At 47.0% G+C, this 24,200-nt stretch overlaps 3 protein-coding genes and 1 pseudogene across 3 annotated transcripts; 1 reads left to right on the top strand and 3 right to left on the bottom strand.

The window, feature by feature from the left end:
* The first annotated feature begins 218 nt into the window (after positions 1-218).
* Positions 219-7,458, top strand: LOC136528714 (PLASMODESMATA CALLOSE-BINDING PROTEIN 5-like). The gene is made up of 3 exons (XM_066521692.1): positions 219-651; positions 806-833; positions 6,143-7,458. Exons 1-3 carry the CDS (start codon positions 300-302, stop codon positions 6,297-6,299), a joined length of 537 nt encoding a protein of 178 aa, XP_066377789.1. The 5' UTR covers positions 219-299; the 3' UTR covers positions 6,300-7,458.
* Positions 1,018-2,609, bottom strand: LOC136528713 (U-box domain-containing protein 38-like). The gene has a single exon (XM_066521691.1). It carries the CDS (start codon positions 2,126-2,128, stop codon positions 1,532-1,534), a length of 597 nt encoding a protein of 198 aa, XP_066377788.1. The 5' UTR covers positions 2,129-2,609; the 3' UTR covers positions 1,018-1,531.
* LOC136526176 (RING-H2 finger protein ATL66-like) lies at positions 6,647-8,529 on the bottom strand (annotated as a pseudogene).
* A 2,144-nt stretch (positions 8,530-10,673) lies between these two features.
* On the bottom strand, positions 10,674-11,318 carry LOC136527424 (E3 ubiquitin-protein ligase Os04g0590900-like). Its single transcript, XM_066520154.1, has 2 exons — positions 11,257-11,318; positions 10,674-11,202 (listed from the first exon to the last, which is right to left on the bottom strand). The coding sequence occupies exons 1-2, from the start codon at positions 11,316-11,318 to the stop codon at positions 10,674-10,676; spliced, it is 591 nt and encodes a 196-aa protein (XP_066376251.1).
* Between the last annotated feature and the right edge of the window lie 12,882 nt (positions 11,319-24,200).

The raw sequence follows: 24,200 nt of genomic DNA, 5'->3' as shown, positions 1-24,200 counted from the left end.
TCACAACACTATAAATAATATTTAATAAGTAACAATAATTAGAAACTATGCACTGTAAAAATCTAAATCTGCCATCACAGTTTTAAAAATTGAAAAAGAACACCAGTCTTGAAAACTGAAATAAAAGCACATATCTCAGCGCATTCCTGAAAAAGCAAACTGAAAAGCCGCGGCGGTCCCCTCCCCTCCCGCAACGGTAGCATTCGAATCCTCCCGAGCTGGCTGTCCCCTCCCCTCCCGCAACGGTAGCATTCGAATCCTCCTCCGGTTCGCCCCAAATCGCCACCCAGGCGCACCCAATGCTGGCAGCCTCCCTTCTCGCCCTCCGCCTCCTCCTCCTCGTCGGCGCCGCCGCGGAGGGGGCGGGGGCCGGGGCGGTGGGGGTGAGTGGCGGGGGCCAGCTGTGGTGCGTTGCCAAGAACAACGCGGAGGACGGCGCGCTGCAGAGCGCCATCGATTGGGCGTGCAGCGTTGACGGCGGCCGCGCCGACTGCGCGGCCATCCAGCAGGGTGGCGCATGTTTCGATCCGCCCGACCTCCAGCAGCACGCCTCCTACGCCTTCAACGACTACTTCCTCCGCTCCGGCGGCGCCGCCAGCCCCGCTGCCTGCGACTTCTCCGGCGCGGCCGCACTTACCGCGCTCAACCCCAGTAAGAACCCCGAATCTCTAGTCCACGCTTTTGAATGATTGAATCAGCAGCATCCTTCGGGTTTGAACTTTTCTTTTAATTCTTGTTTTTTTGGTTGGATTGTTCCTACGGAATGTGTAATCTTGTTGTGTCGGTGCTGCGAATTATTTTGCAGGTCATGGGAGCTGCGTGTTTCCTTCCAGGTTAGTACTTAGTAGTGCCCTGCTCCTAACCTCCATATCTGAGGCTTTTACCTGTGTACCCTTAAAAAAGATGTCATATTCCTGCGTATCCTTCAAAAGTTGATCGTCACCTACATGCCCTCGCTCGAACTTTTTTTTTCCCTCACGCCATTCCGTCGGCATTTGCTCCTAACGGTGGGTAACGGCTCTGGAGAATGACTCAGTTGCCCTTGGGCTTGTATGGGCGTCTGATCTTTTTCGTTTCCCCTGTGCCATTGCCAAGCCAATTGGCTTTGCTACGATCCGGACGCAGAGCGCATGATGCGCCTCTCCTCTCGTCTAACTGCAATCATCAAACATTAGTGACTGGAGACAAGTGATTGACAGTGTAGGGCCAGGAAGCATCAATGAAAGATTAGAGCGAGTAGATCAGAGCACAAAGATGGTTTCCTTTACTGATGCCTGATGGAGATACATGCGTGCGTGTGTCTCGCTCTAAACATGGCTGGCCCCGTCAAGGACACGAGCTGCCTGCCAGCCAGCAGATCAGGTGCGCGAGGGAGTACGGGTAGAAGAACAAAGGCAATGCTCTGACTTGCAAGCAACAACCCCGCCCGCCCACGCCTTGTCCGGCACACGACCCGGTCGCTTTACACGTCCCGTTCCGCAGTCCAAACAGCTGAGCACACCCGGTCGCCGCCTCGCCGAAGAGAACGGGTTCAGAACTCGGCGGTGTTCCCGCACGACGAGACGCCGAGCTCGCGTTGCCGGCGCCGGAACGACATGAGCCCGTCCGACACGATGCTCCCGCCGCAGTCCTCGCCGTCGCCGCACTCCGCGCTGCTGCCGGTCAGGTCGTTGAACTCGCCGCCGCCGCCGCCGTCCTCGTCGTCGAGGTCGCCCCGCATGGCGCGGAGCGTCTTCCGAGCCATCTCGCGCCGAACGCCGCCGCCCTCGTCGGCCACCACGCGCCGGAGCGCCCGGTCCGCGCCGGCCGCGCGCGCTAGGCCGCGGAACCGGAGGCTGCCGCGGCTCATCGCGTACATCGCCGACACGCACCACTCCTCCAGGTCCACGTTGTCGTGGGAAGGCGCGAGGAGGATGCCGGAGACGGACACCACGGCGCCCGCGTCAATGAGCGCGTTGCGGCCCTCGGCGCAAGCGGCCACGTTGCAGGCCACCATGAGCGCGAGCCTCCGGATGGGGCCCGGCTCCGCGGCGGCCGAGGCGACGGCGAGCAGCGCCTTGGGCGCACCGGGGAAGCGCGCGACCTTGGACTGGTTGACGGCGGCGAGGGTGAGGTGGTAGAGCGCCATCCCAGCGTCGCGGTGCGTGCGGGGCGGGTGCTGGTGGGCCGGGGACGTGAGCAGGTCCACGAGCGGAGGCACCGCGCCCAGGACGCCGATGGCGGCGCGGTTGTCCTCGTTGAGCGCCAGCCCGAAGAGCGCCCTCGCCGCGTGCTCCCGCGCTCGGGTGAGAGAGTGAGGAGAGAATGGGGGAGAGACTGAGAGAGAGAGGCTCGGGTGAGACTGAAGGAGATGCGGCCCAATATGTCAGTCCAGAGGGCAAGGAGGATATTTTTCTAGCCCGGTCCCACATGTCAGAGCCGCCAAACGGCCAAAACCTAACAGAATGCCGACGGAATGGCGTGAGGGTAAAGAAAAGTTCGAGCAAGGGCATGTAGGTGACGACCAACTTTTGAGGGATACGCAGGAGTGTGACATCTTTTTTAAGGGTACACAGGTAAAAGCCTCTCCATATCTGTGTTGTCCTTTCCACTTTCCTCCTTTTGGGTATTCTTGCAGTATAGTATATACATACCATTACAATATTCTAGAAACCTGGATCTTGGATATCCAAGAACTGAATATTTCCTGTATTGTGCCATAAGTAGCACAATGTGCGTCCAGGCTATGTTCGTGTCTGTTTACAGGGCAAGTTAGGGCCCGTTTAGATTAAAAAAAATTTAGGTAGTACCCGTCATATCGAATCTTGCGGCACATGCATGGAGTACTAAATATAGACGAAAAAAACTAATTGCACAGTTGGGTGAGAAATAGCGAGACAAAACTTTTGAACCTAATTAGTCTATAATTAGACACTAATTATCAAATACAAATGAAAGTACTACAGTAGCCAAGATCCAAAAATTTTTGGATCTAAACGGGGCACTAGACATCAGCTGGCTGAGTCGGCCGTGGCACACAGAGCTCAAGGTGTTCTGCTGACACAACCTGAAGGACTTGAAACACCTGTTGCCAGCCTGATGCAAACCCTAAGTCCTACCTTTAGGTGGCGTTTGGATTGTGGGAAATAGATGATGGGATAGGGAAATAAGGGGTAGGATAGACTGTATCCCTTGTTTGGATACCAGGATAAGGAAATGAGCATGGTTTGGGTTAGGTATAGGAGGCACTCTTTTCCCGGTGATCCTTTCCCAGCGGAAGGGGTGGGGGGGTTACATCGGGAAATATCTGCGTCTGCGCAGATCTGAAGCGAAGAGAGACGATGAAGACGGAGCTCGCGCCACCGCACGGGTTGCCGGCCGCCACTCGCGTTGTGTGCGTAGGACAGCAGAACTACGCAGGGCGCTTCACTCGCGTGCGTCGGAGCCGCCACTCGCTCGCTCGCCGCTTCACTCGCTTGCGCAGGGCGCAGGAAGAAGGAACCTCCGCTCATCGCTGCTCGCTGCTTGCCTGCCTGCCTAGTGTGCCTGGCGTGCGCGGTGCTGGACGCCAGAGCCGCTGCTCGCTGCTTGCCTGGTGTGCTCGCCTCACAGATAGCCAGGGCGCGGGGCCAAACTGGAGGTCGACGACGAGAGTTCTAGAGGGGATGAAGACAACCGGATAAGAAAGGGGAGTACTTTCTGTATTTTTTTATTGTTTGAGCATTCGTCCAATATTTTTTTCTCTCTATTCTTCTTCTGTTAGCTCATTTTCCTTCATCCTTGCTAGCTAACGCTGTGAAAGCAAGGAGATAGCAGCGACGACCTTGCTTGGAAATGTAGTTATTTTGTTTGTTTCTGTTTTCCTTTTTTATTTCTCTATAATCTTATCCCTAACCCAAACTAGTTTATCCAAACAAGGGAATGGTATAGAATCTTCTATCCTCATCCCAAACCCACCAAACCGTAACCCACCTCATATCCATATCCCTAACCCATCCTGCATCCAAACGCCTGGTACTCGGTACTCGGTACTCGGTACTGCCTGGTTGCTCCTACCACATCTTCCTTTACCTTCCAGTGTCCTGTAACTTCGGCTCCACAATTGCTAAAGTTTGTGATTGTATCACAGTTCCAAACATAATACGTACAGTAGGATCTGTAGTTCTGTACCTACATTGACCAAATGCATCCTTCTCTTGGCTATGATTTAACGTAACGATTGAGTGATGATACACAAATAGGATTTTACATCAGTCAATATGTCCCATTGATCCAAATAGTCTTAAACTCTTTATAGTTACCCACTCTTTTTTCAAATCAATTGTCACTCCACCTTGAAGTGACAATTCAGCCATACAGTTGAAACAAACACACATATATTGAAGTCTTCGTCAAGACAAGGATATCCCTAATTTCTGTTGTGCAATGTGCCCAATCATGCATGTTAATGTAACCAATCCAACCCACCCCCCTTCAATAACTTCTCGTTTCTTGTGAACAAGTCCATGTGCTGGGTGTAGAAATCATTCTTCAAATACCTCCCTTGTGAACTTGTGTACAAGCCACTATCCAAATCTGAATTATCTTCATTATAAGTATCTGGTTTGCTGATGACAAAAGCATTTTCATATTATTTTCTGCTACTGACAGCAGGTATCCTTCATTTTCTTCAATTGTGCACTTTTATCATATGAATATGATCTTTTTCATCTCATATATGCTATTTTTTTTTTTTGGAAATGAAAGATTTTATTGCATCCTAGGAGTAGTACATCCAACTGATACACGGCTTTGGAGCAAAAACTTCCAGTCTCTGCCTAAAGGATAGGCACACAGCTAAAGATACAAGACTGAGCATACTCTAGTGACATTGAATCCTAAGACTATATCGCCACCCATATGCCCGGGTAAAAATATCCTTCGCCATTTGCTCCAAATGTCGCGATGCTGCCATAACTGTATCCTGGAACTCCGGCCTCTGAAGGCTAGCCCACGAAAGGAGCCTGCGGGAGATTGCATAGATAACCTGCAAAGGAGAATTAATTTTTTCTTTTAAAAACAAAATCATTCCTGTGTAACCAAATAGACGAACAAGTCATTGCTGCCCCAAGCAAAACTAAAGATCTCAGATGTTTTGTAACTCCATTTAGCCAGCCGCCAAACATATGTGCTACACCTTGGGGTTTTGTTAGATTAAAGGCCACTTGAGAAAAACTCCAAATGAAGCGCGCGGAACGACAGTAAAAAATTAAGTGTTGAATCGTCTCCTCTTCGTGACAAAAGCAACAAGTTTTGCTCCCATGCCAATTACGCTTCCTTTGTTAACACTACCCTCCTAAGGTGTCACAGAAAAATATTTAGTTTAATAGTTTCCATAACCGTTTATTCAGATTAGGAACTGGGGTTTGTATCATTGCTTTGTAATGCGATTTCACCGATAATTGCCCATTCGGATGCAAAGACCAGTAAAATTCATCATGACCTTGTAACAGCGAGATATTGGTAGGCGTGCTAATAGATGATTCCGCTCCACTAATTTAGGACCTATTAGATCTTGTCTCCAGGAAAAAATAGGTGGATAGGAACTCAGTGCTTCTGAAATTGTGACAAACTTTGGTCTAACAGTGTTGTATAAACCAGGATACTTGTTCATCAAACTATCATTGTCTAACTAGATCCATCTTTATAATAATAAGATATAAAGGAAAACCAGCCCTCAAAATTGATGGCAGTTCTGTGACAACCTTTCGAGTGTTGTGCTTGGAGTCCAGAAGCAAAACCCGGTGCTCTGTGCAACATGATTTATCATAGTTTTGGAACAAATCTTTAGTTTCTGTACAGTATGCATGTATCTAAAGTCAGTCCTAAATTCTTTAATTTTTATAAACGTTCCATAACCTACCGAAGCATATTTGTTGGATGACAAAAATATAGTGTGCCAGGTTGTTCAAGATGTTTAGTATCTCACCACTTACATACTGTAGTTCTTAGAAATTGGGGTTGCTTCCTTGAGAAAGCATATAATATATTGGAGCTACCTTTTGCTGTTTAAACTGACCTCCCCATATTAAAACACGCAGACTTGGCTTTTCTTTTCGATTGCATCTTCAATAATATGCCCAGTCTCTGCTAAACCATTAACCCTTTACTTTGGACACTGCAGTGCATCTCCAAAAAATGGTAGCTTCACAGGAACGACAACCTATGGTCCAACGGGTGCAGATTTCAGCAACAGTTTTTCATGGAAACTCAACTTCTGGTCACTGCTCTTGCATATATCTTCATCTGTAATGTTTTGTGCTGCCACACATGTGTTATAGTTTTTCTTAAACTGTGTTCTGCGAGTACGATAAACTATCAGGCTGCAGAATGTGGTTTGTTCTCTGGTTCTCCCTTTCGGGTGCTGCATTGTTTTGGGGAGGCTGTAGGGAGAGAAAAGAATCCAATATCTGCTGCTCCTTCGCTTACCCGTATTATTTTAAATGAGCATGTAAAGAGGTCCAGGCCTCTTCAGTTTTGACTTGGTCTTGTGCTTTCATCCTTCTGCTAACTGTAAACCTTATTATGTGCACTAACCTGTTGTCGTGGTGCTATATCTGGCAATTCAAGTTCCTGAATTAATGTTGCTCAGTTTTCAACAGTGGAAACAAAGTTGTAAGAATTGATGTGTCAACATGCTCACTTTTCCAATGAAACTGTATGCAAACTCGCATAATTATACACACTCTGTACTCATCAACATCGATCTTAAGCAGCACAAGTGCAGCATGATCTCTACAGTTGAGTGAACGGAGAAACTGGCCTAGTACATACATCTGTTACAGGGCGGCGCGTGACTGCGTGAGGATTTATCTATGCAGGGGAAGGTTGAGCAAGCTGCTGGGCGTCGTCTCCTGGCCGGCGCCGGTCTCCGAGGGACCACCAACCCTGCACCGGCAGAGCGGGCACGTGGAGCGCGACGACAGCCACAGGTCGATGCAGTCGCGGTGGTAAACATGGCTGCACGCGGGCAGCAGCTTCACCATGGCGACGCCGAGGCAGACCGCGCACTCGGTCCAGCTCGCGCCCTTGCCGCTGTGCCTCACCAGCCGGTCGTACATGAACGGGGGGAGACCCGCTGCGGCAGGAGCTCTTCTTCTGACTCGGCGGAGCCTCCTCCTGAGCTTGCCGCGAGACCGTCGTACGCGGAGGGCTGCTGCGGTCGCCGGTGCGCCAGGTGCCTGTACAGCGAGACGAGAGCGAAGGCGGCGGCCGCCGACGCCGTGACGGAGCAGAAGAAGAGGACACTGCGAATTCGGCATGGCGCCCAACTGAGATGGAGATGGCTCGAACTCGGCTGAGGGATTCTTATGCCGGCTGTCTAGTTGCGTATGCTGGCACGCTGCCTCAGTGCCTCTTCTACTAGCCGTTTTGAGTTTTCTTGAGCTGAAATGGAGTGTACTGATGATTGGGTTGGTGTGTCGGAAAGCTGAAGCCTTAACAAACACTTCTGCGGTGGGTAACATAGCAACTACAGTGTTGCTTTTATTAATTTGGAAAATTCTGCCACGTGTCTGCATCAGACCGAGCACATGGCAGGTATGTTATCGGAGCGGAGCTTTCAGCGGGTAGCTTTGGTATGCTATGACAAGATCCTGCTGACTGAACCAAAACGACAGGGCATACGGATTAGGCGAACGCTCATATCACCGATCTGTTGACAGAAATGGATGCCATTAAGAAAGTGTTTTTGTTGTGGGATTAAACCGAAACACGCTTGTGATTAAAAAAAAACAACATAATCCCTCCATCCTAAAATAAGTGTGATTCTTGCTTCCCGAGATGTCAAATATTTATAACTTTGACTAAACATATATTAATATTTATGGTGCATAATTAGTATCATTAGATGCATCATTAAATATATTTTCAAAATAAATTTATTCTGAGATATAAATGATGGTATTATTTTGTATAAACCTAGTTAAAATCGAAAAGTTTGACCAACACGCATCCTATAACATAAGTTATTTTGGGACGGAGGGAATAACGGAGAGCCTCAGACCAAGTTAGGTTCTTTCTGAGCAAGGGATCAGCGCTACAGTGCCCTCAGTGGCAAATTGCAAGTTTTTTTTTTGAACTTAAACATGCTCTCACATCCTTATATTTAAAGACGATTGCTCAGCCAAATCGTGAGCAACAAGAATATTTACAAACTTTGGGAGGGGGTGCAGGGTCCCAACTCATATCAAGCCTAGCAATCTCATGAGCTACTGAATTACAAGAGCGTGGAATATTTCGAATACAATCACATCTAAAATGATCAGCAAGAAGCACCCGTATACCTTTGAACAGAACACCGTGTGGAGCTAAATCTCGGGGGGGCTGTGTGACATGCAAACCATCGGTCCGATTAGTCGAATCCGAGTAAGCTTTTTTTTTTTTTTTTTTGAGTGGATCGAATCCGAGTAAGCTGCCTACCACCTTTCCGTTTGGGCTGCTGTTGGACTGTGGTGACATAAAGTGCCTTTTATTTTCCTCCTGGTGGCCCATATTTCTGATCTGGCCCATGTGCGTGGGAGTCAAGTTCAGCGACTATTTCCCCCAGCCTTTTCATTGTGCAATTTTTTCTCGTCTTGCTGCTAGCGATCAATGTTTGTTTGTTAGTCCTTTTGTTCCTTTTCCTTTCCGGTCCATATGTTAGATTATTTTTTCTTTTATTACTCATTTACTTTTACTAGCAAACATGCTTGTAATTTGTATTGTAACATGAGAAAAAAACTATGAGAAATAAGGACACAAATGATACATACATATTATGTTTTACCCTTCCTATAAAAAAAGAAAAATAGTTTCACCGCGTAGGTGTTTTTGATGAATATCAGCTAGATATTACCACTAACAAAGAGGCCTTCACCAGTCCACATGACAATGACAGGAACTACATACATTGCGAACAGAAATAGTAGATGTGACAACTCAAATATTGCGGAGCTTAACTTTTGCATGGCTGTTGTCAAAAAAAAAAAAAAAAAAAATTTTGCAGAACTCAAGGCTTTGATGATACAATTCAATTAGATTATAACATCTCTAGTGGAGCCTAACTTCGCCAGTAGGATGGTATTGACCTGCTCCATTACCCATTTTGATTTTAAAGGCGGTGGTGCTTCTGTAGATGACTAGCACTTCATTCCTCATGTCTAGCTTGACCTATGGCCCCACCTATCAGTTGGTATATCTTAGCATGAACTATAAAATTAATTTTAATGGCGAGTCGTTAATTAGCCTAAACTATAAAATTAAGTTCCATGCACATTATTGTTGTTTACTAATATATTTTAATGCTTTTAATGCACATGTTGATGCTTTTGTTACTGAAGGAATAAAAGGAGAGATGCAATGAGCACTTGTGCTCTAGAAGATGAAAAGATCAAGTTCCACTTCTATTGCAAAGAAGTGCATTTCATAAAAGGAGATGCAATGAGCACTTTTGCTCTAGAAGATGAAAAGATTAAATGCCACTTCTATTGCATAGTAGCGCATTTCCAAAGGGACGGTTTCATTCTCTTAGATTGGCTCAAAAAGAAAAGTGATGATGTTTTTTTCCTATATAGATGAGTTCCTTTATATTGATTATGCCATTAATACTTGGTGAATTGACTAAGGTTCACTATTCATGTTGCATTCTATGCAAGGATTCAATAATATAATTGCCTCAAGAAGAGGAGAAATAGCAATAAGAGTCACCAATGACACTAAAGTAGAAGTTGAAGCTATTGGACTACTCCCATTAGTGCTGCACAACGTCTTCACTCTTCATTTAGAAATGTGCTCTTTGTACCCACTATGAAGAAAAATTCTATTTTAGTTTCATGTTATTTAGTTCAATAATAAGGATTATGTTCTTTCCTTTTCATAAAGGAAAACTTTATTTGCTTTGTCTCAGTGATGTTAATAATATTAACTCTTCTCCAAACTAAGTAACAAGCATAAGAGAAAAGAGTGGATGAAACCTCATTGAAATTATGTCATTATCGTTTTGGCCATATTTCGAGGGGCATAATTGAATGTATCATCAAAGAATAAATACTCCTACTGTTAAATTTCTTTGCTTCAGATCATTGTATTATGAAAATGCATCTAGGCCCCATAGTGGGTTTCGGTGGTTCATGACAAAACAATTAAAGGACTAATGAGCAGAGCCTAGATCGGATATAGATTAAGAGAGACGTGAGTACTTTAGAAAGTAAAATGAAAGGGGGGAGTTGAAGAAGCACTTCCCTATTTAATATTATATAATGAAATAGATAATAGACACAAATATAGGGCTTGTGCTTTTGAAAAGCTGGAAATGTGGCTTCTGAGAAATAAACTAAAAATTGAAAAGCTGGGTTGCTTTTTGGCTTTTGGTGTGCTGAGAAGCTAAAAAATTATTATAAAAGTCAATAGCAAAAATTCAATACTCATAAGCTAAGCCAGCTTTTGAGTTAAAAGCGAAAAGGTTGTAGCTCAAACAAACATGCCCTATGCATAAATATAGACTATAACCTGAATTCCCGGTCAAAAAAATGACAGCTGAAAATATACACTGCATTATTTGCACATTTATATATATGGTACAGGAAATAACGAAATTCTTTTACAACACACACCTAGTTCTCTTGTGATGCAACACCATACATGCCGTGAAGGACTGAATCCGAAGCCGAGCGCGCCTAAACCGGCGGGAGCAGGCCGCCGTGCATCGTCGGGTCGTCAGTGCCCGACCGGCATAACGGGCACGTCGAGTGCGCTTCAAGCCACGGGTCGATGCACTCGACGTGGTAAAGGTGCAGACACAGCGGCAGCAGCCGCACCGTCTCCCCGGCCTGGAACGCGCCGAGGCACACGGAGCACGTCGCCGCCTCGTCCCCGCCGCTCGTCACGTTGTGCCTCACCGCTCGGTTGTACGTGAACGACGGGAGGCCCGCCGTCGGGCTTGCGCGTCGTGTGGGGCCGTCCTCACGGTCGCTGTGGTGGCGGCGCAGCCACCGCTCCTCGTTGTCCCAGGGCTCTGGTCGTGGTGGCGCCTGCGGCCGCGCAGCGAGGGCGGCAGCCGCTGCGGCAGCCTCGGCCGTGGCATTGTCGCGGCTGTTGCGGTACCCTTGGCAGAGGCTGCACACGAAGGAGAGCACGAGAAGGAAGGCACCGATGGAGATGACGACGCCTGCGATGACCCCGCCGAGGGACGTCGCGTTGTTGTCTCTGGGCTCCGGTGAAAACTGCCTAGGCGATATCAGGGGCGGTGGCGGAGACCACGTAGAGCGCGGCGGCGGCTGTGGAGGAATGAAGGGAAAGCCCGGTGGCAAGTAGCCAGCCATGGGTGAAACTTGAAATCAGCTGCGCTGATCGATTGTTAGCTGCTGTTGGCCCGTTGTTTGAACAATACTAATTCTTTTTATATGCCTCCACTCTGGAGAGAAGCCATTCAATTCGGAGCTTGAGGTCAAATGGTTAATATCTGAATCATTGCCAAATGCGCATCTAGGAGAGGAAAACGATCGACGCAGCATTAGCGCGGTTTTGATTTGTTTAAGTGTGACAGCAACTGGCCGGCGACGGTACTCTTACGCTGTCAGGGTCGTGCGAACGTCAAGTCGTCAATCAAGGTTTGGTTCAGGTTAGTCACGTAGAGACAAAAAGAAACATTTGCAGAGAGTGCTGACATTCAACTATTGATAGCGGAACAATGTTAATTACATGAAGGTAATAGTATAGTTCGTTGGCGTCGAACAAAGAAAGGACAATACGGTTGATGGATGGTGCCAAAAAGGATGGTCGTCAGACGTCAGGTGGTGCGTGTCGATATATACGTGCTGGGGTTATTTTTTTTTTAAATCAGGGGTTAATTGATTTGATCTAGCTATATACGTAGTCCTTTAATTTGTACGGTCCGTCCTATGTATAGCAGCGTCCTTTCACCGCCGGGTCACCACGAGCCACAATCGCCCACCGCAAACCACAATCTTTATGTAATGTGCGTTGGCTTTAGTACTAACACACTTCTTAGGTGGTGTTTGGATAGTGAAAAGAGAAAGGTGAGAAGGGAAATAGCGGGGGGAGGATGTCTTATCCCTTGTTTGGATTTGAGGAAAAAAAAGTGTTTAGCATAGGGCAGCCATTGCGTTTGCGTCGGTGGGAAAAGAGCCTTTCTTATCCTTATATATGCTAAACCCATTTCTTCTCCCACTCCTCAAATCCAAACAAGAGATAAGACCTCCTCCTCCCGCTATTTCCTGTTCCCACCATCCAAACACCACCTTACGGTTTAAGTTTGGGCCTTAGGGCAATCTCCGGGGCATGTTAGCTTATCACTTAGCAATAACGAGTCTATAGCTCTGGCAATTAGTACTAGGTCACCACACTACGTTTCACTCTTTTTCTTTAATTTAGACCCACAGTTCCTGCAGCCCAACATGGCACACAGAGAAAACAGATGGAAAATAGCTTTGCTTATGTCAGCATATATAATAAATGACTCAAAACTTAAAAAGTCACAGTTAACAAACCAAGTATATATCCAAATTAAATTTTGATTCCACTACCATTTTTTTAACAAATAATCCTTCAAAACAAGATCCGACTTATGTAAAAAACATTTGTTGAGGAATATTTTTCTTATGAGGATAGAATATCTTCCTTTCAGAAGCAAGACGATGTTCTGAGTTTAGGAAAAAAATGTTTTCCATTCATAAGAAAAAAATGTCCTATCTTCAAGAGACTAATATTCTATATTTAGGAGAACTAAACTTTATATTTGGGTGAATCATGATCCGTAATATTCATGTCAAGTAATAATAGAAAAGGAACATATCATAGATACTATGCAAACAGACAAATATATCGTGTACATCCCATGAATACCATGTGAATAATCCAAAATACATCATAAAATATCTCAGGGAAGTTTTTACGCACAGTTGAAAAATATCGTGGAACATCCTATAGGTGTTACGTGAGCAACCCGAAGTACATCATGAACATCTCCTGAGTACTATATGAGTGTTGCAAAATTCACAATGTAAAGAACATGAATATAGGAAAAATACGCAATGTATGAACATTTGAAACATCCTGGGACATATATGGATACTAAATGAACAACCAAAAATACATAATGCATGGTGAAAATTTGAATGTTTTCGTAAAATATTGGTCGATGGATGTATATATGCCAATATATGTTTTTTGTTTTAGTCTGGAATGAAGTTTTCCTTAGAGGCTTAGAACCTTCAAAGAACAGGCATAGACTTTGGAATTATGGCAATTCCAAAATCCTTCTATGAAATGGTAGAAAATGAAGGGTCGTTATCTGAACACGTAAATAACATGTTGCGAACACAAGGTTGACAAGTACCCTTGTGTGTTTGTTTTGTGATGAGTGATTGTCAATGTGATCCACGAAGTGGGTTGAGTGGTGACTAACCTTACCATGGCGAAAGCTATGTGTGCGACATGTCTTTTGGCTTGTGTTGTGCAGGTGTGGAGCTCGGATGCGGTGGTCGACGGCGAGGTGAAGGTCAAGGAGGACGTGCCGTGCCGACAGACCGGGAGCGGTGAAGGACGGACGTGAGGCTTGGACCGAGGGACCCAGAGGCCGGGTGACTAGCCGCGGTGGCTGACACTTGGGACATCGACAAGTGCAAGAAGACATGGAGTGACGGTGTTGACCGGGTCAAGACGGCGGACGCGTGAGTCGAGCGAGGCTCAGGAGGACTTGGCGGGCCGGCCGGTCGAGGACGGCGGTGACACGCGTCGGATGGCGGAGGACGCGTATGGAGTACGCTACTCGCGGACGGTTTGATGGTTTGGACCTCAAAACCATCGGATGGACGGTTTACGGGTTTGGGCCTCAAAACCCGGGCGGAGGTTCCGAGGAGGGACGGACGGCACGTGGCGGCATCGGGGAGTTCGCGTCGAGGCAAAGCTACCGATGAGAAGGCGCGGTGGCCGTCAGATCAAGATTACACCGGGTTGGACAACAACGCCCTTGGGCTTAGCGGTTCAACTCATTTGTATCCAGGGGCAAAACTGGGAATGTATAATAGCCCTGTTAAATAGGATGAGGGAGCCCCCATCTCCCTCACCTCCTCCAGTTTTCATTTTCTCCTTTAGGGTTTCTTCCTCTAGTGTGCTTCCATGTATGAGAGAGGTCCACAACTCAAATTGTGACTTGGTTTTGAAGGAATCGGTGGCCGTAACCACCATATGCCCTCCGGGATTCATGATTTAGTTGTGTTCTTGATGTGATTTTGGAGTTCTTCACGAGCTCCTTTGGTCCCTTCTTGTTTCCCCTCTCGTTTCTTCGTTTTGGGATGGTTTTGGTTCGTTCTTGTTGTCTTAGATCAATCAATGACATGAGTAGAAGCTTTTCACCGAAGAAAATCCACTAATTCCTCACGAGATCGCAGATTCGGGCAATTTTAGTTCTTGACCTATTTTTTGGGGGATTCTTCAATTCCTTCGATTCACGGAGCTAGAGTTTGTCTCGGGCCATGATCCTTTAGAGGTTGCCTTTCTACTCGCTTGTGAACCCTTGTGCAAAGTTTCAAGTCATTTGGAGTTGATTTGATCAAGTTATGGCTTGATTTGATTTTTTCCGAGAAACTGCTCGTTCATACCGGACGTGTCCGATATGATCTAGGACATGTCTGATATTTCTCACTTTGGAGTTTTGAGCTGAAATTTGGTGAAGACCTTCCCTTGGTGTCTAAAGAGCTATGGTTAAAATTTCATGATTTTTGGACACCATTTGACGGGGTTTTGGATTTTTCTCTTTTGGTCAGCTTGCTGCTGAAAATACCGGACGTGTCCGAGATCATACCGGACGTGTCCGAAAATACCGGACGTGTCCGATATAATACCGGACGTGTCCGATATTTGCAGAAGCAGTGCTGTTTCTTTTTGGGAGTTTGCTCGTTTGGGCTTCGATCTGTGTTCCGTTTGCTCTGTGGTGACCCGCTGTGTTTTGAGGGAGCATCGACCCTTCTCTAGGGTCGTGGTCATCAAGTCTTTCGTGTATGCTTTTTGGGGATTGATGTTGGGACAGTGGTCGAAGATTTCGAAAGAAATTTGAGGCTCCCATTCACCCCCCCTCTGGTCGCCGTTTCCAGTCCTTCAATTGGTATCAGAGCCGGTTAAGGATCATTCCACTTTAATCGATCCGTGATCCACGAAGGCGACATGGAGCGTGGTTCTGGCAAACCACCGCACTTTGATGGGTCCAACTATCCTTATTGGAAGATCCGCATGTCTGCGCATCTCCAGGGGATTGATTGGCTCGTCTGGGAAATTTGCGAGGATGCTACTTACGTTGTGCTCCCTGTTGCGGCCCGTACCACCCAAGATCACAAGGATCGGCACAATGCAAATAGCAAAGCTCGCAGTGTGCTTTTCTCGAGTCTTTCGCTTTCTGAGTTCGAGCGTGTCTCCGATTGTACTATAGCTCGAGAGATCTGGGTGAGGCTTCAGAGCTATCACGAGGGGACCGCACAGGTCAAGACCAGACTCTATGAGACGTACAAGCGCGAGTATGAGAACTTCTCTCAGCTTGATGGCGAGTCCATCGATGCCATGTTTTCCCGCTTTCAGACTATCGTCAACAAAATGAAAGCGAACAAGGCCAACTTACCTTATAGTGATCATGAGAGGGCGCTCAAGCTTCTCTATGCCCTTGATCGAAAGGTATGGGATGTGAAGGTGTCGGCGATCATCGAGTCGGCCAACTACGACACCCTCATCGTCGATGAGCTTTTCAACAAGCTCAAGTCCACAGAGATCGACTACCAAACCCAAGCCAAGCTCAAGAATTCTTCTGCACCAACCATGGCTTTGGTCTCAGGTAGTGGTTCAAGTTCATTGACTAACCCTTCACAAGCTTCTTTCTCTTTGTTGTGCTTGATGTCAGTCACAGAGGAGCAGCTGGAGTCTCTTGGGGATGATGAGTTGGCACTCGTCATCAGTCGGTTCTCTCGGTTTCACAACAACCGTTTGAACCGCCAACGCAGTGGTGGCCCAAAGGAGGGATCCTATGGATATGGAGATCCGAACCACTTTGTCGTGCACTGCCCCAAGAAGAAGCCCTTCACCAACAAGTATGACTCCGGCAAGCGCAAGGATAAGCGCGACTACACCTCCGGCAAGCACAAGGCCAAGGGCGGCTTCAACAAGGAGGCGATCAAGAAGGCGTACCGTAGGAAGGCCAAAGCTCAAGAACGCGCCTTCCTCGCCTCCCTCAGCGACCTCGACGATGACTCCGATGATGATCACTCTTCTTCTCCCTCGACCGACGATGAGTCCGAGAAGAAGCGCGAGGACAAGCTCAACGGTCTCTGCTTTGTTGCCGGTGCAAACCGTGGTGGGTTTTGCACTATGGCGGTTGACAGTGGAGCAAAGCTCAAAAAGGACGTCGACGTCGACGACGACGAAAATGAGGTACCGCCCACACTTGACTCACTTATGCTTGAGCTTGATACTATGAATGATACATTGATGAGTCAAGATAAGTTGCTTAAGCGTGCTGCCCGCGAGAGAAAAGAGTTTAAGGACCAGCTAGAGGTTGCTTTGAAGGAGTTGGAGCTTGCCAAGAGTGGTGTAGTGGTGTGAGAGGAGGAGGAGTGCGATGAGTGCGCTATACACATGTCTAACCTCTCTGACTTGCAATCCAAGTATGCTATTTTGCTTGATGAATGTGATGAGCTGAAGTCTCGTTCTGGGTTGCTCGGTGCATGCAAGTCCTACTCAGGCTTGCAATCTGAGTTGTCAGAGAAGGTTGCCAAACTTGCTGAGTTTGAGAAGGCCAACTCAGATAGCACCACCACTACATGTGTTCGATGTGAAGCTTTGGTGTTGGAGCTTGAGTCCTACAGGCACGACAAGATGGGAACCGAGGAAGAAAACACACAACTTTGGTCCATCTTGAGCTAGGTGTCATGCAGTGAGCCTCAGTTGGGCATGATGGTGAGCCAGTTCAGGCGGGGAACTGACTCATCGGGAGTAGGCTTTGCTATAGGTGGGAAGGGTGAGCATGTCTATGGCAAGGTTGGTGAACATAGTGGTTTGAACCCAAGTGAGAAACCCACCAACACTCCCAAATTGATCAAGATCCCTCCACCAGAGTCTACCAAGCCTATGATCAAAGATGGTGTGTTTGAAGAACCACCAAAAGCTCCACCATCCAAGCAAGTTTAGGTTCCCAAACCGAACCACTTTCGGAACTCACTCGATACTCTACCCAACATCTCTAGTGCACCCCTTCCTAAAGCCAAAAAGCCTCAGAGAGTGAACCACATCCACAAGAGAGTGAATCAACCACCATCCAAGAGAGAGGTGAGGTACCACTGTGACTATTGCCATAGAGATGGTCATTTGGCTGAGTTTTGCTTTAGGAGGAAGAGAGATGAGCGGCGTGAGTACAAGTTGAACAACCGGAACATGTACCGTCCTCCCCATGGCGTACATGTACCGCCTGTTCAGAGGCACAGTGTTAGGCCTAGAGGTGCAATGCCTCAAGGTGCTAGGCCTCAAGTGGCGAGACCACGTGGTGGTCGTGCCCAGCGTGGCCCAAGTCATGATCTATATGACTCTGGACCTCGCGACGGTGGCTTTCAGTCCCACACTCCTAGCGGACCATGTTTTCCCCCATGTGGTGATCGCTTCTCTCCAATGGGACATGGCATGTATGGTGTTTTTCCTAACACTTTTCCAGGGCAAATGACTCAACACTGGTATTCTCCTCATTTCACTAACCCCAGTGTTGTGCCATTTGCTCACCCCCTGTCTTTCTATTGATGTAGAGCGAAGGCCTGGAGAACACGTGGCTTGTTGATTCCGGCTGTTCGCGCCACATGACCGGAAGTTCTAAATGGTTCTCCAGCCTCGACCCCATGCAATACAAGGAGTACATCACATTTGGGGACAATAGCAAAGGTAAGGTGCTATCTCGTGGGACCATTCGGGTCAATGAGTCTTTTATCTTGAAGGATGTTGCTTTGGTTTCAAGCCTGCATTTCAATTTGCTCTCTGTTTCGCAACTCCTTCAAGATGGGTTTGAGGTGCGCTTTAAGACTGGACTTTCTCGTGTGCTCGATTCTCAGGGACATCTAGTTTGTCGGATCGTTCCTTTCGGTTGAGTTTTCAGAGCTGATTTCTCTCAGTCTTTCGGTTCTTCTCGCTGTTTGGTTGTCGGATCTTCTTCTGATTTGTGGAAGTGGCATAGGAGACTTGGTCACTTGAGCTTCGGTCTCCTAGTGAGGTTGAGTTCTCTTGACATGATCCGAGGATTGCCCAAACTTAAGTTTGAGAAGGATCTGGTATGCCATCCCTGTCGCCACAGAAAGATGGTGGCTGCTTCCCATCCTCCAGTGACTCAGGTCATGACCACGAGACCCGGTGAGCTACTCCATATGGACACTGTTGGTCTGGCTCAGGTTCGGTTAGAGGGAGGGAAGTGGTACGTTCTTGTGATCATGGATGATTTTTCTCGCTATTCTTGGGTGTTTTTCATGGAGGGCAAGGACAAAGCGTTTTCTCATGCTCGTGACTTGATCTTGAGGTTGCAAACTGAGTTACCAAAGAATGCCATACGAGCTATCCGCAGTGACAATGGCACTGAGTTCAAAAACTCTCAGTTTGACACCTTTTGTGCTTCCTTGGGTCTTGAACATCAGTTTTCTTCGCCCTATGTTCCTCAGCAGAATGGTGTTGTTGAGCGCAAAAATCGGACTTTGGTTGAAATGGCCAGGACGATGCTCGATGAGCATAGGACTCCTAGGCGTTATGGGGCCGAAGCCATCAACACCGCCTGCCATGTTTCAAACCGCATTTTTCTTCGTGCTTTCTTAAAGAAGACATCCTACGAGTTCCAGTTTGGGCGTCCACCCAAGGTGAGTCATTTTCGAGTCTTCGGTTGTAGGTGCTTCATTCTTAAGCAAGGTAATCTTGACAAGTTTGAATCTAGATCTTCGGACGGTATATTCCTCGGTTACGCTTCTCATTCACATGCGTACCGTGTGCTTAATCTTGAGACTAACCGTGTCGTGGAGACTTGTGAAGTCACCTTCGACGAAACCATGCCCTCTTCTATTTCTGTCTTTGAACGTGCAGGTGATGAAGAGATGGGTGACAACATTTTCGTTGAGGATGACGATGACATCGATTGGGATGATCCCAAGCCATCTCAACCAGCTACCCCGATCGAGCCAGCTTCGACCACTTTGGCTCACGGCCCCGAGCCCTCCACCTCTACTTCATGGGGTCCGTGCGAGCCGCTTCCTCAATCGACTGAGGAGGCCCCAGCTGTGGATGAGGGGGAGGCAACTTCGTCTTTGGGTGCACCTCGACATATCCAGCGATGCCATCCTCCTCAGACCATGATCGGCGACATCAACAAAAGGGTAACGCGTTCCAAGTCTTATCATATTTCCCATTTCGCTCATTCTGCTTTCGTAGCTTCTTTTGAGCCTCGAGGTATTGGACACGCACTATCTAATGCCGATTGGGTTAATGCTATGCACGAGGAGTTAGAGAACTTTGAGCGGAACCAAGTGTGGGTTTTAGTTCCACCTCCACCAGAGTGCCACCCCATAGGTACAAAGTGGGTTTACAAGAACAAGCAGAGTGAGGATGGGGTGGTGGTGAGAAACAAGGCGAGATTAGTGGCTCAGGGTTTTTGCCAAAAAGAGGGAATAGACTATGAAGAAACCTTTGCTCCTGTTGCCCGTCTAGAAGCCATTAGGATTCTTTTAGCATTTGCAGCTTCGAAAGGGTTCAAGCTGTATCAGATGGATGTGAAGAGCACCTTCTTGAATGGGTACATAGAGGAAGAGGTTTATGTGAGGCAACCCCCTAGCTTTGAAAATCCAAAGTACCCCAACCATGTTTTTAAACTCCACAAAGCCTTGTATGGTTTGAAACAAGCCCCGAGAGCCTGGTATGAGCATTTGAAAGCTTTCTTGCTTGATAAGGGTTTTAGGATGGGTTCCGTAGATAAGACTTTGTTCCTCCTCAAGCAAGGCACAGACATTCTTTTGGTTCAGATATACGTGGATGATATAATCTTTGGTGGCTCTTCTCATGCTCTTGTTGCCAAGTTTTCAGATACTATGAGCAGGGAATTTGAGATGAGCATGATGGGCGAATTGACTTTCTTCCTCGGGCTGCAAATCAAGCAAACTTGTGAGGGGACGTTCGTGCACCAAGGCAAGTACACCAAGGACGTGCTCAAGAAATTTGATATGGGTGAGGCCAAGCCTCTTTCGACGCCCATGTCAACCACGACGGCCCTAGATGAGGACAAGGAGGGAGAAGCCGTGGACCAGAAGGAATACCGAAGCATGATCGGGTCCCTGCTGTACCTAACGGCGACGAGACCAGACATCCAATTCGCAGTCTGCTTGTGCGCGCGTTTTCAGTCTTCTCCGCGCACGTCTAATCGTCAAGCCATCAAGCGGATCCTCAGGTACCTTCGTTTCACACCCGAGTTTGGTCTTTGGTTTTTAGCCTCCTCCTCTCTTTCTCTTTGTGGGTATTCTGATGCGGATTATGCTGGTTGTCGTGTTGAGAGGAAGTCCACTTTGGGGACTTGTCAGTTTCTTGGATCTTCTCTTGTGTCTTAGTCTTCTCACAAGCAGTCTAGCATCGCCCAATCCACCACAGAAGCAGAGTATGTTGCTGCTGCTGCTTGTTGTTCCTAGTTGCTTTGGATGATAGCTACTCTGAGAGACTTTGGGTTAGAGTTTAGGCGAGTGCCTTTGTTTTATGACAGCACCAGTGCCATAAGTGTAGCCAAAAATCCAGTCCTTCACTCAAAGACAAAGCACATAGAAGTTCGCTTTCACTTCTTACGTGACCACTATGAGAAAGGTGATATCGATCTACACCACATTGATACCCAAAACCAGCTCGCAGATATCTTCACCAAACCACTTGACCAAGCCCAGTTTGCTCGCTTGCGGGGGAGCTTGGAGTTTGTTTCCCTTTTTAGAGGGAAACTTTGGTTGTTGTATTCTAGTTTTGCTTTTCTTTGTAGTTTAGCCTTTGTTTTTGTTTTTATATCATTCTTGCATATCATATCATATCATCATGTATCATATTGCATCCTAAGCTTCATCCTTATAGTAGCTAGATTGACACTATGCTCTTGTTGGGATGTTATGGATATACATGATGTGCTTTTGGCTTAGGCTCCTCTTGATCAATTGATGCATGTTATGAGCCAATCTTGTTTTCCAAACTGTGAACTTGATTAAAACTTGTTGAAACATGAAATGTGTTCACCACTACTTGTGGCACTAGCATGTGTAGAATGTGTCGAGATCTTTTACTTGCTTCATATATATGCTTAGTTGCTACGGCTCATACCTTGAGTTACACACTTGCTTGAGAAACTTGAATTTGTGCGAAAACTTGAAAGTCAAACTAAGTGATTTGAAAAGATCGAGATGGGTCTGTACTATCCTATGTCAGAGTATCGAGACAGCTCCAAATTGCACTCATTGGTGAACTTGAGCTCTGTAATGGATACCGAGATCAGTGTCTTAAGCTTCTGATTGCCTTTGGCATAGGCTTGACATGGTCGCTAAGTCAGGTTTTGATGGCACAGATAACCTCCCGCACACACTTGTCTGACAAACTTTGGTAATAAGCTGCATAACTCCGATAAATTTCAATTGGTGTCTAAAATTTGATCAAACCATAAGTTTGTCTCATGACATGATGTGTGAACTTTGTTTGGGGTAGTTCACTTTGCATACATGTGTAGCACAAGGTCGATCTCCTGTCTATTTTTGCTATGTGCTCCTTTGGTGGTGAACCCTCTTTTAAAATTGCTCAAACTTGATCAAAATTGCTTAAATGCCATATTTCGTCTCATTTGGTCACTTTGAGCATTTGCTAGCACTTGTATGTGTTGCTATATATATACATGACAGCATCAACTAGAGCCTCTTTTCAATCTACTTACTATAATCTTGAAGCTTCTGCATTCGTGCATTTCTACATTCATAGCATGATTTGAGGGGGAGATGCAGTCTTTGGGCTCTAGCTTGATAAGTGCATGTGTCAACAAGGGGGAGAAGTTTTCCACACTCACAATGACAAGGGGAAGAAACTTCCAATTTCACTTAAAGTTGAGAGATATGCATTCATTTGAGAGAGATTGCACTTGTTCAGGGGGAGTTGCATTTGAGGTGTTTTGCTAGATGTGTTGAGCCTTTGCCTCTTTTGGAGGGTCTAGCAGTTTTTCGTTTTTTCGAGCTTTGCTAGTGGTGTTGAGCCCGTTGCCTCTTCTTGAGGGCTAGCTTTGTTTCACTTGGTTGCGTCGAGCCATTGCCCATGTCTTTGGGGACCAAGTTTTGCTCATTTTCAAATGACCCGGTTCTTGGCTTTTCTTTGGCTTTTGGTCATTTGGGTGAGTTCTTTATTTTCTCTTCTTCTTCTTTTTCTTTTGCTCAAGCTGTTTGTGTATTGGTGTTGACAATGCACTCATCAAGGGGGAGATTGCGAACACAAGGTTGACAAGTACCCTTGTGTGTTCGTTTTGTGATGAGTGATTGTCAATGTGATCCACGAAGTGGGTTGAGTGGTGACTAACCTTACCATGGCGAAAGCTATGTGTGCGACATATCTTTTGGCTTGTGTTGTGCAGGTGTGGAGCTCGGATGCGGTGGTCGACAGCGAGGTGAAGGTCAAGGAGGACGTGCCGTGCCGACAGACCGGGAGCGGTGAAGGACGGACGTGAGGCTTGGACCGAGGGACCCAGAGGCCGGGTGACTAGCCGCGGTGGCTGACACTTGGGACATCGACAAGTGCAAGAAGACATGGAGTGACGGTGTTGACCGGGTCAAGACGGCGGACGCGTGAGTCGAGCGAGGCTCAGGAGGACTTGGCGGGCCGGCCGGTCGAGGACGGCGGTGACACGCGTCGGATGACGGGGGACGCGTATGGAGTACGCTACTCGTGGACGGTTTGATGGTTTGGACCTCAAAACCATTGGATGGACGGTTTACAGGTTTGGGCCTCAAAACCCGGGCGGAGGTTCCGAGGAGGAACGGACGGCACGTGGTGGCATCGGGGAGTTCGCGTCGAGGCGAAGCTACCGATGAGAAGGCGCGGTGACCGTCGGATCAAGATTACACCGGGTTGGACAACAACGCCCTTGGGCTTAGCGGTTCAACTCATTTGTATCCAGGGGTAAAACTAGGAATGTGTAATAGCCCTGTTAAATAGGATGAGGGAGCCCCCATCTCCCTCACCTCCTCCAGTTTTCATTTTCTCCTTTAGGGTTTCTTCCTCTAGTGTGCTTCCATGTATGAGAGAGGTCCACAACTCAAATTGTGACTTGGTTTTGAAGGAATCGGTGGCCGTAACCACCGTATGCCCTCCGGGATTCATGATTTAGTTGTGTTCTTGATGTGATTTTGGTGTTCTTCACGAGCTCCTTTGGTCCTTTCTTGTTTCCCCTCTCGTTTCTTCGTTTTAGAATGGTTTTGGTTTGTTCTTGTTGTCTTGGATCAATCAATGACATGAGTAGAAGCTTTCCACTGAAGGAAATCCACTAATTCCTCACGAGATCGCAGATTCGGGCAATTTTAGTTCTTGACCTATTTTTTGGGGATTCTTCAATTCCTTCGATTCACGGAGCTAGAGTTTGTCTCGGGCCATGATCCTTTAGAGGTTGCCTTTCTACTCGCTTGTGAACCCTTGTGCAAAGTTTCAAGTCATTTGGAGTTGATTTGATCAAGTTATGGCTTGATTTGATTTTTCCCGGGAAACTGCTCGTTTATACCGGACGTGTCCGATATGATCTAGGACATGTCCGATATTTCTCACTTTGGAGTTTTGAGCTGAAATTTGGTGAAGACCTTCCCTTGTTGTCTAAAGAGCTATGGTTAAAATTTCATGATTTTTGGACACCATTTGACGGGGTTTTGGATTTTTCTCTTTTGGTCAGCTTGCTGCTGAAAATACCGGACGTGTCCGAGATCATACCGGACGTGTCCGAAAATACCGGACGTGTCCGATATTTGCAGAAGCAGTGCTGTTTCTTTTTGGGAGTTTACTCGTTTGGGCTTCGATCTGTGTTCCGTTTGCTCTGTGGTGACGCGCTGTGTTCTGAGGGAGCATCCACCCTTCTCTAGGGTCGTGGTCATCAAGTCTTTCGTATATGCTTTTTGGGGATTGATGTTGGGACAGTGGTCGAAGAT

Source organism: Miscanthus floridulus, chromosome 19 (assembly GCF_019320115.1).
Source record: "Miscanthus floridulus cultivar M001 chromosome 19, ASM1932011v1, whole genome shotgun sequence".
In the NCBI taxonomy this organism is placed as follows: Eukaryota; Viridiplantae; Streptophyta; class Magnoliopsida; order Poales; family Poaceae; genus Miscanthus; species Miscanthus floridulus.
This window is presented reverse-complemented; position numbering and strand designations above follow the sequence as displayed.

Coding starts and splice junctions, on each gene's coding strand:
- LOC136528714 (XM_066521692.1), top strand. CDS start 300: ATGCTGGCAGCCTCCCTTCTCGCCCTCCGCCTCCTCCTCCTCGTCGGC. Junction 652..805: donor ACTTACCGCGCTCAACCCCA/GTAAGAACCCCG, acceptor ATTATTTTGCAG/GTCATGGGAGCTGCGTGTTT. Junction 834..6,142: donor AGCTGCGTGTTTCCTTCCAG/GTTAGTACTTAG, acceptor TGGACACTGCAG/TGCATCTCCAAAAAATGGTA.
- LOC136528713 (XM_066521691.1), bottom strand. CDS start 2,128: ATGGCGCTCTACCACCTCACCCTCGCCGCCGTCAACCAGTCCAAGGTC.
- LOC136527424 (XM_066520154.1), bottom strand. CDS start 11,318: ATGGCTGGCTACTTGCCACCGGGCTTTCCCTTCATTCCTCCACAGCCG. Junction 11,203..11,256: donor CAGCCGCCGCCGCGCTCTAC/GTGGTCTCCGCC, acceptor ACCGGAGCCCAG/AGACAACAACGCGACGTCCC.